An 18,880-nucleotide genomic window follows, 5' to 3' on the forward strand; every position below is an offset into this window, starting at 1 on the left:
GTTAAAAATGTCTTAGCCACTAGTAATAGTTACCAGCACTAGTAACTATGGAAAATTTACCATGCAATAGTAAAATTTCGCGAAAAACGCCAAATCAAAGAGCTTTACACAAGGATTGTTAAAATGAATGTTAAAAATGTTTCAGCCACTAGTAATAGTTGCCAGCACTAGTAACCATTAAAAATTTACCATGAAATAGTAAAATTTCGCGAAAAACGCCAAATCAAAGAGCTTTACACAAGGATTGTAAAAATGAATGTTAAAAATGTCTTAGCCACTAGTAATAGTTACCAGCACTAGTAACTATGAAAAATTTACCATGCAATAGTAAAATTTCGCGAAAAACGCCAAATGAAAGAGCTTTACACAAGGATTGTTAAAATGAATGTTAAAAATATTCTAGCCACTAGTAATAGTTACCAGCACTAGTAACTATGAAAAATTTACCATGCAATAGTAAAATTTCGCGAAAAACGCCAAATCAAACAGCATAACATAAGGATTGTTAAAATGCATGTAAGAAATATTCTCGCCACTAGTAATAGTTACCAGCACTAGTAACTATGAAAAATTTACCATGAAATAGTAAAATTTCGCGAAAAACGCCAAATCAAAGAGCTTCACACAAGGATTGATAAAATGAATGTTAAAAATGTTCTAGCCACTAGTAATAGTTACCAGCACTAGTAACTATGAAAAATTTACCATGCAATAGTAAAATTTCGCGAAAAACGCCAAATAAAAGAGCTTCACACAAGGATTGATAAAATGAATGTTAAAAATGTTCTAGCCACTAGTAATAGTTACAAGCACTAGTAACTATGAAAAATTTACCATGCAATAGTGAAATTTCGCGAAAAACGCCAAATCAAAAATCTTTACACAAGGATTGTTAAAATGAATGTTAAAAATGTTCTAGCCACTAGTAATAGTTACCAGCACTAGTAACTATGAAAAATTTACCATGCAATAGTAAAATTTCGCGAAAAACGCCAAATCAAAGAGCTTCACACAAGGATTGTTAAAATGAATGTTAAAAATGTTCTAGCCACTAGTAATAGTTACCAGCACTAGTAACTATGAAAAATTTACCATGCAATAGTAAAATTTCGCGAAAAACGCCAAATCAAAGAGCTTCACACAAGGATTGTTAAAATGAATGTTAAAAATATTCTAGCCACTAGTAATAGTTACCAGCACTAGTAGCTATGAAAAATTTACCATGCAATAGTAAAATTTCGCGAAAAACGCCAAATCAAAGAGCTTCACACAAGGATTGTTAAAATGAATGTTAAAAATGTTCTAGCCACTAGTAATAGTTACCAGCACTAGTAACTATGAAAAATTTACCATGCAATAGTAAAATTTCGCGAAAAACGCCAAATCAAAGAGCTTCACACAAGGATTGATAAAATGAATGTTAAAAATGTTCTAGCCACTAGTAATAGTTACCAGCACTAGTAACTATGAAAAATTTACCATGCAATAGTAAAATTTCGCGAAAAACGCCAAATCAAAGAGCTTCACACAAGGATTGATAAAATGAATGTTAAAAATGTTCTAGCCACTAGTAATAGTTACCAGCACTAGTAACTATGAAAAATTTACCATGCAATAGTAAAATTTCGCGAAAAACGCCAAATCAAAGAGCTTTACACAAGGATTGTTAAAATGAATGTTAAAAATATTCTAGCCACTAGTTATAGTAACCACCACTAGTAACTATGAAAAATTTACCATGAACGAGTAAAATTTCGCGAAAAATGCCAAATCAAAGAGCCTTACGTGTAGAATGTCGAAATGAATGTAAGAATATCCTAGCAACTAGTTATAATTATCAGCACTAGTAACTATGAAAAATTGCTAATTAAAATTTCGCAAAAAACGCGAAATTTTGATATTGCATGGTGAATTTTTCATTGTTACTAGTGCTGGTAACTATTACTAGTGGCTAGCATATATTCAACATTCGTTTTAAAAATCCTTGTCTAAGGCTCTTTGATTTGGCGTTTTTTGCGAAATTTCACTTTTGCATGGTATTTTTTCATAGTTACTAGTGCTGGTAACTATTACCTGTGGCTAGAATATTTTTAACATGCATTTAAACAATCCTTATGTTCAGCTTTTTGATTTGGCGAATTTTGCGATATTTTTCTACTGTATGGTAAATTTTTCATAGTTACTAGTGCTGGTAACTATTTTTTGCGGCTAGAATATTTTTAACATTCATTTTAACAATCCTTGTGTAAAGCTCTTTTATTTCGCGTTTTTCGCGAAATTTTACTATTTCATGGTAAATTTTTCATAGTTACTAGTGCTGGTAACTATTACTAGTGGCGAGAATATTTCTTACATGCATTTTAACAATCCTTATGTTATGCTGTTTGATTTGGCGTTTTTCGCGAAATTTTACTATTGCATGGTAAATTTTTCATAGTTACTAGTGCTGGTAACTATTACTAGTTGCTAGAATATTTTTAATATTCACTTTAACAATCCTTGTGTAAAGCTCTTTCATTTGGCGTTTTTCGCGAAATTTTACTATTGCATGGTAAATTTTTCATAGTTACTAGTGCTGGTAACTATTACTAGTGGCTAGAACATTTTTAACATTCATTTTAACAATCCTTGTGTGAAGCTCTTTGATTTGGCGTTTTTCGCGAAATTTTACTATTGCATGGTAAATTTTTCATAGTTACTAGTGCTGGTAACTATTTTTTGCGGCTAAAATATTTTTAACATTCATTTTAACAATCCTTGTGTAAAGCTCTTTTATTTGGCGTTTTTCGCGAAATTTTACTATTTCATGGTAAATTTTTCATAGTTACTAGTGCTGGTAACTATTACTAGTTGCTAGAACATTTTAAATATTCATTTTAACAATCCTTGTGTAAAGCTCTTTTATTTGGCGTTTTTCGCGAAATTTTACTATTGCATGGTAAATTTTTCGTAGTTACTAGTGCTGGTAACTATTACTAGTGGCTAGAATATTTTTAACATTCATTTTAAGAGTCCTTATGTTAAGCTCTTTGATTTGGCGAATTTTGCGAAATTTCACTATTGCATGGTAAATTTTTCATTGTTACTAGTGCTGGTAACTATTTTTTGCGGTTAGAATATTTTTAACATTCATTTTAACAATCCTTGTGTAAAGCTCATTGATTTGGCGTTTTTCGCGAAATTTTACTATTTCATGGTAAATTTTTCATAGTTTCTAGTGCTGGTAACTATTACTAGTGGCGAGAATATTTCTTACATGCATTTTAACAATCCTTATGTTATGCTGTTTGATTTGGCGTTTTTCGCGAAATTTTACTATTGCATGGTAAATTTTTCATAGTTACTAGTGCTGGTAACTATTACTAGTTGCTAGAATATTTTTAATATTCATTTTAACAATCCTTGTGTAAAGCTCTTTGATTTGGCGTTTTTCGCGAAATTTTACTATTGCATGGTAAATTTTTCATAGTTACTAGTGCTGGTAACTATTACTAGCGGCTAAAACATTTTTAACATTCATTTTAACAATCCTTGTGTAAAGCTCTTTCATTTGGCGTTTTTCGCGAAATTTTACTATTGCATGGTAAATTTTTCATAGTTACTAGTGCTGGTAACTATTACTAGTGGCTAAAACATTTTTAACATTCATTTTAACAATCCTTTTGTAAAGCTCTTTCATTTGGCGTTTTTCGCGAAATTTTACTATTGCATGGTAAATTTTTAATGGTTACTAGTGCTGGTAACTATTACTAGTGGCTGAAACATTTTTAACATTCATTTTAACAATCCTTTTGTAAAGCTCTTTCATTTGGCATTTTTCGCGAAATTTTACTATTGCATGGTAAATTGTTCATAGTTACTAGTGCTGGTAACTATTACTAGTGGCTAGAACATTTTTAACATTCATTTTAACAATCCTTGTGTAAAGCTCTTTCATTTGGCGTTTTTCGCGAAATTTTACTATTGCATGGTAAATTTTTCATAGTTACTAGTGCTGGTAACTATTACTAGTGGCTAGAATATTTTTAACATTCATTTTAACAATCCTTGTGTAAAGCTCTTTCATTTGGCGTTTTTCGCGAAATTTTACTATTGCATGGTAAATTTTTCATAGTTACTAGTGCTGGTAACTATTACTAGTGGCTAGAATATTTTTAACATTCATTTTAACAATCCTTGTGTAAAGCTCTTTGATTTGACGATTTTCGAGAAATATTACTATTTCATGGTAAATTTTTCATAGTTACTAGTGCTGGTAACTATTACTAGTGGCTAAAACATTTTTAACATTCATTTTAACAATCCTTTTGTAAAGCTCTTTCATTTGGCGTTTTTCGCGAAATTTTACTATTGCATGGTAAATTTTTAATGGTTACTAGTGCTGGTAACTATTACTAGTGGCTGAAACATTTTTAACATTCATTTTAACAATCCTTTTGTAAAGCTCTTTCATTTGGCATTTTTCGCGAAATTTTACTATTGCATGGTAAATTGTTCATAGTTACTAGTGCTGGTAACTATTACTAGTGGCTAGAACATTTTTAACATTCATTTTAACAATCCTTGTGTAAAGCTCTTTCATTTGGCGTTTTTCGCGAAATTTTACTATTGCATGGTAAATTTTTCATAGTTACTAGTGCTGGTAACTATTACTAGTGGCTAGAATATTTTTAACATTCATTTTAACAATCCTTGTGTAAAGCTCTTTCATTTGGCGTTTTTCGCGAAATTTTACTATTGCATGGTAAATTTTTCATAGTTACTAGTGCTGGTAACTATTACTAGTGGCTAGAATATTTTTAACATTCATTTTAACAATCCTTATGTAAAGCTCTTTGATTTGACGATTTTCGAGAAATATTACTATTTCATGGTAAATTTTTCATAGTTACTAGTGCTGGTAACTATTACTAGTGGCTAAAACATTTTTAACATTCATTTTAACAATCCTTTTGTAAAGCTCTTTCATTTGGCATTTTTCGCGAAATTTTACTATTGCATGGTAAATTGTTCATAGTTACTAGTGCTGGTAACTATTACTAGTGGCTAAGACATTTTTAACATTCGTTTTAACAACCCTTGTGTAAAGCTCTTTCATTTGGCGTTTTTCGCGAAATTTTACTATTGCATGGTAAATTTTTCATAGTTACTAGTGCTGGTAACTATTACTAGTGGCTAAAACATTTTTAACATTCATTTTAACAATCCTTGTGTAAAGCTCTTTGATTTGGCGTTTTTCGCGAAATTTTACTATTGCATGGTAAATTTTCCATAGTTACTAGTGCTGGTAACTATTACTAGTGGCTAAGACATTTTTAACATTCATTTTTACAATCCTTGTGTAAAGCTTTTTCATCTGGCATTTTTCGCGAATTTTAACTAGTTCATGGTAAATTTTTCATAGTTACTAGTGCTGGTAACTATTACTAGTGGCGAGAATATTTCTAACATTCATTTTAACAATCCTTATGTTATGCTGTTTGATTTGGCGAATTTTGCGAAATTTTACTATTGCATGGTAAATTTTTCATAGTTACTAGTGCTAGTTACTATTACTAGTATGTATTTTAAAACGTCTAACATGGATTGTTATAACCCTCTACCCAAGGCTATTGCTTGCTTCTATCTGTTTTACCATATCTATTGATTTAATTATTCGCACAGATTATTCCGTCGGCCCTTTATAACGAAAACACGGCGAACACTCCGTGTGCTAAAGAGAGCCGCGCGCGCCGTCCGGTGAGCCGCCGTGTCCTCTCGGTAGATGCTCGGTGTTCCTACACGCACGCGGCAGAAAAACGCAAACGCAGTTTCCGAACCGCTCGCGCTCTCGAATAGGCGCGCGCGAATTCGCTCTGCTCAAAAATTTTCAATCTGCGTTTTGGTCGCAAATTTCTCGAGAGAATTTCGAGCAATCAAATGTGCCCGTGAACCGAGAACGAAAGAGCTGCGTTTTATTTGCTCTTTCTCAATCGACGCACTCCTGCGTGTTGAACCCTGATGCTATGCCATGGTTACTATCTTCTAACGACGTCTGCTCGCGACGCCTCGACCTTGGAGACGAAAAACAAACCGTCCAAAGGAAAAATAAATCTCGAAAAAATGGAAGCCATGACTTTTGTTTTTTTGTTTTGTGTTTTTTTGTTTTTATTCGATATAAACCGATTCGCATGGCTACAGAATATTCTAAAAATAATTTCATTCGAATCTTTTGGGTAATTTCGGAGGAGTAGTACTACAAACACCGTTACAAGAGAATTTTATATGATAGATGAATTTCTGTCTGTCTGTTTGTTCCCTATAGACTCGAAAACGACTGAACCGATTTGCGTGAAACTTGGCAGGTGGGGGAGTTGGAGGCAGGGGAAGGTTCCTATCATGGTTTGAGACCCCTCCCTTTCTTATGAAGGGGGGGAGGGGCCTCCCAAACAAAAGACAATTTTTTGCATAACTCGGGAACCAATCAAGTAAATGGTATCAAATATGGCATGGGTGTGGTATTTGGGAACGAGGAATATTTCTAGAAATATAAGGTACCCCTCCCTCCGCTCAGTGGGGTGATAGGAAGGGGGAAGGGGCTACCTTACAATTTTTCATATAACTCGAAAACAAATCAAGATATTGGAACCAAATTTGGCATGGGAAGGTATTTGGATACGAAAAATATTTCAATGATTACTTGAGGCCCCTCCCTCTTTCCAGTAGAAAGGGGGAGGGGGCCTCTTTTATAATTTTTTACATAAATCAAAAACTTATAATTTGGCATGGGAGGGTATTTGGATACGAAATATATTTCTATGATTATTTGAGACCAAATTGAACCAAATTTGGCATGGGCGGGCATTTGGGAACGTTATATGTTCTAATGATTGTTTGAGACCCCTTCCTTCTTCCAGCGGGGAGAAAGGAAAGAGGGAGGGAAGTTTCATACAATTTCAACAGCATTACTCGAGAACTACAACAGTAAATGGAACATAATTTTGCATGGAAAGATATTTGAGAACGAGAAATGCTTCTATGATTATTTGGGCAATTCAAAACTCCAGCTGCAGCTCTCATTTCATAGCGGTTGCTTTTGAACTATGTTATAATTTGATGCAAAATAAGGCCAATAAAACAATAAAAATTTGAATAATTTCCGAAAATATAATTTGTTTTTGAAAGGTGTAGCAAAGCACACCGGGTCAGCAAGTACCTTCATAAATGTTTGCTGGGGTCCTGAATTGTCCTGCCTGATTAAAAAAAACATCTCAAAAAGGGCCGAATTTGTAGTTTAGTTTGAGAACATCGAATAAATTTGCAATAAAATATTTAAACCCATTTGACGGATGGTTATCTTCGGTTCAGTGGATATTTAAATAAACCTCTTTTGGACATTCGCAAAAAAAAAAAAACTATCAAGGATGCCGTCCGAATAAATTTTCATAACTTTTTTTTTTTCTATAATTAAGGTACAATGGTAAACAATTATTTGAGAAATCTGATTTAATCTCATATGTCAGCACGAAAATCTTTGAAACAGCATAGTTCTTTTGAATCTAACCTCACGTTACGTAAAATACTCTTTTTGTTCTCCCTAGAACCTCCTGTAGGAGGGCCTTTTCACTCTAATTGGCTTTTCGTGAATGTTAAAATGGGGTTTATATAGCTAAACGTTGTTTTAAAACGAAGTTTCACAGCGCCCTTCTAGATTCTTATTAAACTTAAATTGTTACATGGGGTATTAATGGACGCCCTTCATCACATTAAGAACCGTGACAAAATCTTAGCCTAGAAATAGGAGAGAAGCGGGCTATATGCACTTATTAAGCAGAATACAAATTTAATCAAATATTAATTCCAATATGTGAACAAAATCTAAATACACATGAGCAGAAATCTGTTTTCTATACATTGTCATTGGAGTAATTTTTATGTTGAAATCTCCTTCAGTTTTCGAGAGATCGATTTAATTGTAACTGTTGTCAAAACTGCCTTATCTCAAACCGTGTGGGCTAAATACGCCTATTTATGTTTTAGACAAAATTTCTGTTTTTTTGGCAATATTTCATTGGAAATGCTAGAAACTGATAACTTTCATACGACAAAGCTGAAGATGTATAAAATATATTATTTATTTATAAAAACAAATGTTAGGGTTGCCATATAATGGAGGCATCCATAAGAAAAACTTTATCCAATCTGTTTTGAGATCTTCAATTGTCTCTAAAGGTTAGAGCTTAAATTAGAGCAAAAAACACTCTCTTATTCCACTTTCCCATTATCGTGGAACCATCATAAAAGCTTAAATATGTTTACCTCTAAGGTTCATAAGAAAAAGAATCAAAAACCACCCAACTTTTTGTTTTGAGCTTCTTTACGTATAATTTTTATAAGTACAAGTTATAACATGAAAAGATATCAAAACCTTGTAAGAATTTTTAAATTTTTTTGAGTTGGTTTATTCATAATATTCTTTCTTGCCTTATGCTTATCGTATTACCCTCAAAATGCATTGTTGTCGGCCATTTCGTAAAACGGCCGTAGGAACATTTCACCCGTTAGGCCCATTTAGGAAACCTTTCTCCTGTTAGACGAACAAGATTTTAACTAAATGTTGAATAAAAAATCTACAACAACATATTTTTACCAATTTTGTATGTAATTTCCTCATGGAGAAATCGAAAATTGTATTCGATCCGATTCTTAGTGGTAAAAGCCTTATGTAGATATCTATTATGAGCATAACAAAACCTTCAACCAACTCTCATTTCAAAACATTTTGCTAGGAAAATACTGGCACCTGCATCAAGGTATCAAAGTTATTTATATTTCCGGCATCCTGCTCTCCAATCATCTAGCAGTTGCTAACTGGGTGTTGGCGGACATTTTCAAAGAATTTATCAACTGCCAAAGCGTGGAGAATCGTCGTAGAGAAAACAACTGCCAAGATATACAATTTCTTGTCTTTGACCATCATCGAAAAAAGAGCGAGAGAATATAAAAAACAGCCACCAGTCACTTCAAAACAGCAAAACCCTATCGTGTTGGCACTATTAATCACCCTAATGGCACTTATTAGACGCTACAAAGATTGTTGCTTTAATTTCTTCTTCTTTTTATCTGTTTTTATTGATCCTCCTGGTCGGTATCTTTTCATTTTTCGCTTCCTTGCTCTCTGGTCTCAATCTCTCAAGGGGGTGCGATTTCCGCGAACAGTTTCGTCGACGGGAACAACATAATCGCGCACCCTCACTCTACATATCTCTGGTGAGAAGAAAGAAAAAATCCCCGGTGGGTCCATTTTTCATCACTAATTAATGCAAAAGAAGTCGGACATGGTAGAATCGATGGCCGAGGCCCAGCAGCGTCATCCGGGAGGACAGGTTCCGATTAAATATTCATCCACGCCTTCCGAGATTCAAGAAGGGAGGGATTCCACTTGGCTTGGCAACTTAAATGCGGGCCGGCCATCGCGGTTGGTGGTTCGGTCAAGGTCGTTGAAATTAGTAACAAATGCATAACTTAACATAGCATAGCATTATGTTGACGCCTACGATTTTCAGATGATTAATATCTATATTTGGAGCAGATTAAGCGAAAAGTGGTACAAATTTAAGTCATCGATGGTTCCAACAGAAATGGTTGAGAATTTCATCAGTACACAACATGAAGATGTTCAAAGTAAGAAAATATTAATGAAGCTGTAGAAGCTGTAGAAAAGAATCAATGTTTCAGTAATGATTGAAAAACATACAGGATAAATCCTCTACAGAAAAAAAAGATTATAGTTACGCTTGATCATTTATTTCAATAATATTATGTTTAAACTATTGATTCCTGCTTACCTATTCCTGAAAAAAAAATGTTTTGAAACCAGGTTTGTTTTCCTTTTTACTAACTCCAAGCCACGACTTTGTTAGGCAAAAGGCAACTCATAAAATGGAAACAACGAAAAATATCCCCAGAACCTGTAAAGGGTGTCCACGATGAAATTGCCACTCTATGAAATTGCTCTAACTTTTCAACCGTTGTTGGGTAGAATTTAATGAAAATTTGGGTGGATTTAGTTCAAACTGCATTGTTTACATCCTGCAAGTTTTAAAATCTTGTGATCAAAACTTGTGGAAATGGAGTCGAAAGAACAGATCGTGCGGATTCATCACGACAACGGATCAAGGATCTCTCGCATCGTTCCATCGCTAAAAGGAATAGTATTCCGTACAGCACCAAAATCACAGCCGCATAGCTGGGGCCTTCAACCGAAACCCAAACGCCTCCATTCGGGATGTGGCTAAGAAGCTGCACCTAAGCCGAAGTTTTGTCCAGAAGCCAAAACTAAGACTGGGCTTCGAACGTTCAAGGTACAAAAGTCCACCAAAAACCGTGCCTGGAAGTTGTACCTCAACATGCTGACGAAAGTTGAATGCTGCATCATGGACGACGAAACATATGTGAAAGCCGACTTCAAACTGACCTACTTTTCAAGGCCAAGGATAAGTTCAGCGTTCCGGAGCATATTCACACTCAGAAGATGTCTAAATGTTCGAAGAACTTCCTGGTTTGGCAAGCCATCTGCAGAATCTGCACGATCGGGAAGCGGAGCAGTCGAGGAACTGAAGAAAGTATAGGTTTTTTAAATTCAAAAAACGGTTGATTCACTGGTTGTGCAGAATCATATGGCCGGGGTTAAGGCCAAGGTGCGGGCATTTGTGTATGGAATGTAAATAAAATACAAGTAAAATGGTAAAATTAAGTTTAATAGTTATTTTTCAATCCCTGGAAATTTGGTGGCAATCGGATGAAATCTCGAATTTTGTGAATCAATTTTGTTTGTGGCATTTTAATCGTGGACACCCTTTAAAATTCCGAGATACACTGATTTTTAAAGACTTTGCAGTAGGGTGATCTAACCAGTTTTAACGATACCGGTAAAACCGTCCATTTTCTCAATACTGGCTTTTTACGTTAAAATTTTTCCGGTATTTCCGATAAATTTTTCACCATATTTTGCCATTGTATTAAAATAGACACAGGTAGATGTTTTTCTTTGCCAAATATACTTGAATACAAATACTCAAATTTTGTTCAATCAACTTCAAAATCATGTGAAATTTGATTATTGCTTAAACTTTTAAATCTTAGTTTTTGAATGAAAACTATAGTGACGTTCAAAAAAGAATTGACAAGCTGCCATCTCTCTTTGAGCCATTTTTTTTCATGAAATTTTCATGCAATTTTTTTTAATCAATATCTTTTCAGTAATTGACGAAACTCTGTTGTTTATAGTTTTAGCGCTGTTGAAGCATTTTCATTTTTCCAAACAAAGCAGTAGCAAAACTTTTATAAATTAACAAATTCTCATAGCAACATCAAAGCGTACCAGTCAGATCCAAAGAACTTTATTTATAGCTGAATTTTGAATGTTTTATATTTTTATTCCCATTCAACCGTTTAATTTTGAAAAGGCAAACTGAATGCAATCATGACCCCGCAATTTCGGAAAACATCCGTATTTTGGACAACAAGAATCTGTAGTTCTGTGAGTAAACCAAAAACTTCATGACAGTGTATTGGGTTTTTTTTAATCAAATTAGGTCATTTTTTTACCGACAAATCTTTTTTATATCAAATTTAAAATAATTTTCATGAAAAACTTAAAAACTTTTACTAATTCTGTAAAATCTGTGGATAAATCTGAATACTGTGTTACAGAGAATAGGACCAAATTCGCTTAAAATTATATGAAACTATTATGATTTTTAGAAACCACACAGCGAAGTTATTATAATAAAATTATGACTGTTCCGGCGCAGTCACAACAAACAGCGGCCCACAACAAATAATAATGATAAAATACGAAGACTACAATGAATTACAAACCAATTACGAAGAAATACGAAAATTACGAAATAATACGAAAAAATGTTAAGTGAAATAGACATAAGGGAAGAAATTCGTTGTAAATAGTACACATAAAACATGAATTTCACCAAACACAATTTCACACAACACACAACACAAAACATTGAATTGCCAACACTGCACACTCACACCATAGATTTAAGAGTGAGAAAAAACATGACGAAAAAGTGATAAGTGAATTCCAATACTAGTGTATAAGTGACATGTATATTTATTTATGCTTCAATAAAAATCACTTTTCAAACCTAATCGCGCGCAACGGACGTGTTTTCTGCATCCCGAAAGTTCATCAGTTCTCGGTCTTTGTTCTGCCCCGCCATCGCTGGTCGATTGATGACCGAAATTGTTTGCTGCTCACCCGAAATTCGATAGCCGTTTGGGACCCAATTCGTGGGACACTATCAACGGAATCCTGCGTCCGTACATGGTCCTTCGAGCCGGATTGAATCGCGCACGTACCTGCCAGGCCTGGGGAATCATCTTCGGTATTCTTCACCAGCAACAGCAGCAGAAAGCGCACATCGATTAGCAGCAGCAGAAGCAATTAATTTGCTCATCAGCACCAGCAACAGCAGCAATCAATCACCGCGGAACCAACAGCAATCCTGAAAGGAAGCATCGTTCCAGTACATTTTGGTAGTTCGTATACAAATTTACTTACTTGTTTTCGACTTCCAGGGGGGTTGGTCATCGGTCCCGAGTGCGTGATTGAGGTTTTTTTTTGGTAAATTCGACATCCGACGGAACATTTCGAACTTCTTTGGAAACATCCCGGGTGATTTTTTTCCGATTTGTCAACATCAACAAACCGTAGGTTGGACCGGTCCGGTAAGTCATATGCCCACTATTCTTTCGCCGGAAACGGTTCCAAGTGAAAAGTTAGCACAATTGGTGCATGTTTCGGATATTTTTTTATCATCGAATTTTGTTCTCGGCCTTTGATTCGCTCCGCCATCGCTGGTCAACTTGATGACCAAAGTTGTTGCTGCTACCCCGGAATTCGTTAGCCGTTTGGGACCCAATTCGTGGGACACTAACAACGGAATCCTGCGTCCGTACATGGTCCTTCGAGCCGGATAGTTCTTCTACGAAGCTGCGAGTAGTGTTCGACGGTTCCTGCAAAACCACTTCGGGTTTTAGCCTCAACGATTTGCTGCTGAAGGGTCCAACTGTTCAGGATGACATGATTTCGATCATTCTACGGTTTCGGATGCATCCTGTTGTCGTAACAGCTGACGTGACGAAAATGTACCGCCAAATCTGGGTAGCAGAGGAAGATCGGGCTTATCAGCGGATTCTCTGGCGTGAATCTTCTTCGGAACCACTTCGTACGTACGAGCTCACGACGGTCACCTATGGCACCACCACCGCACCGTACCTAGCAACACGATGTCTGCAGCAAATAGCCGACGATGAAGCCCAGAATGTTCCGAAAGCAGTTACCGTAGTCAAACAAGGTTTCTACGTTGACGACGTTATGCGTGGGTTCGATACAGTGGAGGAAGCAGTCACAGCTATACGAGAAACGTCTCTGATGCTGAATTCCTGTGGTTTTCCTCTCTGTAAATACGCATCCAATGTTCCAGAAGTAGTTGAGCAGTTTCCAGCAGAGCTTCGAGAACAGGCCTCCGTTTTGGAACTTGATCGTTCGTCTCCAATCAAAGCACTCGGCTTATTTTGGAAGCTTACCTCCGATGAGCTTCTGTTCAAAGTTCCTGAATGGCCAGACGTCCCTTCGACCAAGCGAAATATCCTGTCGCATATCTGCAGCTTGTTCGATCCGCTTGGGTTAGTTGGTCCGGTGATTGTTCGTGCGAAAATGCTGATCCAGCTCCTTTGGGAAATGCAGTTAGGCTGGGATGATCCGGTTCCCACAAGTATTTCCGACTAGTGGATGGAGATATCATCGCAGCTCCCGATTTTGTCGCAGCTTTCGATTCCTCGCTTCGTGTTGACGGAGAAGCTAGCCAGTTTAGAGCTTCATGGGTTTGCTGACGCTTCACTGCGTGCATATGGTGCCTGCATTTACCTTCGTTCGATATCCGCATCGGGTGCTGTCACTGTCCGCCTGATGACAGCAAAATCCAGGGTTGCCCCAACTGAGAAGCGTAGACCTACCCTCGCACGTCTGGAGTTGTGTGCTAGTCTTCGTTTGGCCAATCTACAGAATCAACTGCTGGAGAGCCTTCAACTCCAATGTCCCCGGTTTCTGTGGTCGGATTCTACAATCACACTGCACTGGATTTCGCGTGATCCATCGAATTGGAATTCCTTCGTTGCCAATCGGGTTTCGCAGATTCAGCAGTTAACTGAGACCGCTACGTGGCTGCATGTGCCTACTGAAGACAATCCGGCTGACCACATTTCGCGTGGTTTGACTCCAGAATCCATCGTTGGCAATGAATTGTGGTGGAATGGTCCGAAATGGCTGCTTCGTCCTCCTCAACATTGGCCTGCGTCCGCGTATTCCTGGAAAACCCAGCCGCCGCCAGAAGTAGACACCGAGAAAAGGAAATCCGTTCCTATTTCCGCAGTTTGCACTCACCAAGAGTCCTGGGCCCGAGAAACGTTGGGCTATTTTGATAGTTACTACCGCCTACTTCGAATCATCGCCCTTTGCAAGCGTTTCATGAATAACTGTAAGTTATTGGAACATGCACGCACCGTAGGATTTCTGGTACCTTCCGAGATTCGTTCGGCAGAGTTGTCACTTCTGCAATGCGTGCAGCTCGAAGAGTTCGCTGAAGATCACAAACGTTTACGGCAAGGATCGACCGTTTCGCAGAAATCTCCGTTGCTGAAACTTCGCCCGTTCATGGACCAAAATGAACAGTTGATTCGTGTGGGAGGTCGCCTCAAAAACGCTCCAATTCCATTCGACCGAAAATATCCGTTTCTCATTCCGAAGAAGCATTTCATCACGGATCTTATCTTCCTCGACGCCCATGAAGAAACGCTTCACGCAGGACCTTCTCATCTATTGGCAGCGGTTCGTCGTCGTTACTGGCCAATAGATGGTCCAAATAAAGCCCGTAATACAGTCCACCAATGCATCGTCTGTTTCCGCAACAAACCGAGATTCGCTCAGCAAGTTATGGCACATCTTCCTGCTGTACGCGTTACACCATCGCTTCCATTCACCAGTACCGGAGTTGATTTCATGGGTCCAGTGTACTTGAAACCTCCTCGCAAACAGGGCCCAATCAAATCCTATATTTGCGTCTTCGTTTACATGGTTACCAAGGCCGCACATCTCGAACTGGTAATGAGCCTAACATCCGACGCTTTCATCGCAGCGCTGAAACGGTTCTGCTCCCGGAGACGACGTCCATCAGAAATCTACTGCGACAACGCCACGAATTTCGTCGGCGCCAAGAACCAGCTGGAAGAACTTCGTGTTCTCTTCCTGTCGCAACGGCATCAATCCGAGATTGCCAGAACAACAGCCCGAATGGGAATCGCCTTCCATTTCATCCCACCACGCTCACCCACCTTTGGAGGGTTGTGGGAAGCTTGCGTCAAGTCCGTGAAACATCACCTACATCGCGTGACTCTTGATGTCCTTCAGACGCAAGAGGAAATGACCACTACGGTCGCACAAATCGAAGCGTGCCTCAACTCCCGGCCGCTTACTCCCCGTTCCAACGATCCCACAGACCTCGAGGCCCTAACTCCAGGCCATTTCCTAATCGGTGGTCCTATCCTAGCTCTTCCCGAACCAAACCTTACCTCGTTACCCTCCAATCACCTGTCCCGCTGGCAAGACCAACAGCGTGTTCTCCAAACGCTTTGGGATCGCTGGTACGTAGAATACTTGCCCACTCTACAGCGTCTCCAAAAATGGCCCGGTAAACACCCGAATCTAGCCGTCGGTGACATGGTTCTGGTCGAAGACAACAACTTGCCTCCTACGAAATGGCCCATCGCACGAGTCCTGAAGACGATTGTTGGCGACGATGCGTGTGGCAGAGTTGCAGACGTGCTGTGTGACGGAAACCAAATCCGCCGTTGCTCAATCCGCAAAATGTGCCCTCTCCCACATTGCGAAGCCTCCGAATCCTCCACAGTCACGGAATCCGAGCGTCAGCCTTCCGCTCCGAGCTGCACTCCCCAACCATCTCCCACAATTGATCTTCAGGCTCCATCCACACTTCCGGCCGCTGCTCAACTTTTGGCTCCGAACATCGAGACTGGTTCCGACGACGACAACGACGAGTAATCATCCTGGTTTACATCGCAGTTCGCATCGTGAACATCGAAATCTACGGCCGTTCCTTCCAATCGAGATGCTGTTGAAATGGACATTTCAAGGGGGGCGGCATGTTCCGGCGCAGTCACAACAAACAGCGGCCCACAACAAATAATAATGATAAAATACGAAGACTACAATGAATTACAAACCAATTACGAAGAAATACGAAAATTACGAAATAATACGAAAAAATGTTAAGTGAAATAGACATAAGGGAAGAAATTCGTTGTAAATAGTACACATAAAACATGAATTTCACCAAACACAATTTCACACAACACACAACACAAAACATTGAATTGCCAATACTGCACACTCACACCATAGATTTAAGAGTGAGAAAAAACATGACGAAAAAGTGATAAGTGAATTCCAATACTAGTGTATAAGTGACATGTATATTTATTTATGCTTCAATAAAAATCACTTTTCAAACCTAATCGCGCGCAACGGACGTGTTTTCTGCATCCCGAAAGTTCATCAGTTCTCGGTCTTTGTTCTGCCCCGCCATCGCTGGTCGATTGATGACCGAAATTGTTTGCTGCTCACCCGAAATTCGATAGCCGTTTGGGACCCAATTCGTGGGACACTATCAACGGAATCCTGCGTCCGTACAATGACGATGAATAAGTTTAATGATTATAATGAGCATGATGATAGATTAATGACAAAAAAAAAAGTAAAGGCACATTAACATAGGCTTGCCAGATGGTTTAAAAAAAACCAATCATTAAAAAAATAAAACGGGAGACAGAACAAAACAGCGAGACATTTTAAAATGCATGCTTGAATGTTTTTGGGTGACAATCTAGATATTAAAGAAAGCTGCTTTAAAACTTGAATATAAAGTTCTATAAATCGACAACTGAAGCATCGCTGTTGTTGAAAAAAAGCGAGAAATTTTCGAAAAACCTCATCCCTCATTTCTCAAGTCCATTATTTCAGATCTCTGGTCTCATTTTTAAACCTCAGAATTCAGATTTTTTAAATTTGAAAAAAAAAATTGCATTTAAAAGGACTTCGATTATTTTCTTCTAGATACCGTGTTGATTGCCAAAACCACGTTAAAAACCGTGCTCATTCCCAAAAACCTTGTAAAAAAGCCGTGTTGTGAAGAACTGTGAAAAAACCGAGAAAATAAATTTCTTGGTAAATATTCCTTTTTTTATGAACTGTTTGTTTTTTAAATGAATTTTAGATGCTTTCGAACCACAGAAAAGCTTCTTATGGAAATAATAGATTTAAAAAAATACGTGCTTAAAATTACAATGATTCCTATTTCTCCCAGGGTCCCTCAGTTAGCTCTTACGGTGAAGCTGGTTTTCAGCTTTAGGAATATCCTGAAACCGCATTTTTCAATGTTTTTCTATGATTTGAAGATTCTGCCAGATAGACAGAAAACTCTGATACAACCTACATATTATAGCGTATTTTATAAACAGCCCATTGTGCCTTCTTTCCAATTCGTAAGAAGTTCAAACATGTTTAAAATAAGGTCACTATCATCCAATAACAAGATGTCTATGACAGATGTTCGATACACACACTTGTTTAAAAAAGATCAGAATACCAGAAAAAAACGTCAACCGTTTGCTTGCAATTAAGGAAACGTTTAACAAATTCGATTAAGAAATCTTAAGTAGCACTGTCAACGGCTTAGATAAACAATGTGTTTCCACACGGCACAGTGCTATGTGTCTGGTCACGCGCGCCAAACTGTCCATTATTGGCTGGCTTAGTTAATACATCTGGTTTTTACTAGAAGCTTACATCGAATTCCCTGCTCTCAAGTCATTTCCAGACATAAATACAATGTGAACCGATTTTTTTATGATTGATTTAATCCTATTAGTCGTCGTCGTTGGTTTTATTGCTGACAAACAAGAGCGTCTCGTCTCGTGGTGGTGGCACGGTGCAAATAAAGATAAATATCGAGTAAAAAAACGCACCCAACAACTGTTCAATCGATCGATCAGCTGCCAATATTTTGAACGCCGGCCGGATAGGGAGTAGGAAAAAAAACGACACCGGACAGGAGCCAACTGGTTCCGATTGCGATTGACATGTTATGGGTTGTGGATTGTGATTATTTAGTTGAATTTTTATTGTTGACCAGGCAGACTATATAACCTGGTCAGTTCTAAGAATGTTTTGCATGGAACATATGAATATTGTTATTATTGAACTACAATGTTGGAAAACAAACGAGACATATTTATTTTATGTAGTAAAAGGAATTCCATCTTAAAACATAATTGAATGAAAATGAATCTCTTTAAAGGAAATCTCTTTCCATTGAGATTCAAAGTATAAATTGGTTTAACTTATATCGCCACATATCCTAGCATTAAACTATAAACTTTGAGTTCTCAGCACGAGTAATGTTTTGCTCGCGTCGCGTATTATATTTTTTGTTGTTGTTTCTACTGCCAGACGTGCTGAGAACAGTAGCGTTCATTACCAGGGGGCTCAATGGAGCCTTTTTGTATGGGGGAGTGTGGTGGGCCGCTACAAAAAAAAATTGATAAATATAATTTCTACAAATAACTCGGTCTTGGCACCCGCTTTCCGATTTCTCCGGCATCCCACATTCGCTAGATCACGCTCAACTTGGTCTAACCATCGAGCTCGTTGCGCCCCTGCTTATCTGGGGCCTACCGGATTCGTAGCGAACATCTGTTGTCCAGAACGGTCGGCTGGGATTCTCGCAACATGTCCTACCCA

At 37.7% G+C, this 18,880-nt stretch overlaps 1 protein-coding gene across 1 annotated transcript; it reads left to right on the forward strand.

Annotated features, from left to right (window-relative positions):
- The first annotated feature begins 13,798 nt into the window (after positions 1-13,798).
- On the forward strand, positions 13,799-16,123 carry LOC129753304 (uncharacterized). Its single transcript, XM_055749105.1, has one exon. It carries the CDS (start codon positions 13,799-13,801, stop codon positions 16,121-16,123), a length of 2,325 nt encoding a protein of 774 aa, XP_055605080.1.
- Positions 16,124-18,880: the final 2,757 nt, after the last annotated feature.

The sequence above is a fragment of the Uranotaenia lowii genome, chromosome 3, assembly GCF_029784155.1.
Source record: "Uranotaenia lowii strain MFRU-FL chromosome 3, ASM2978415v1, whole genome shotgun sequence".
In the NCBI taxonomy this organism is placed as follows: Eukaryota; Metazoa; Arthropoda; class Insecta; order Diptera; family Culicidae; genus Uranotaenia; species Uranotaenia lowii.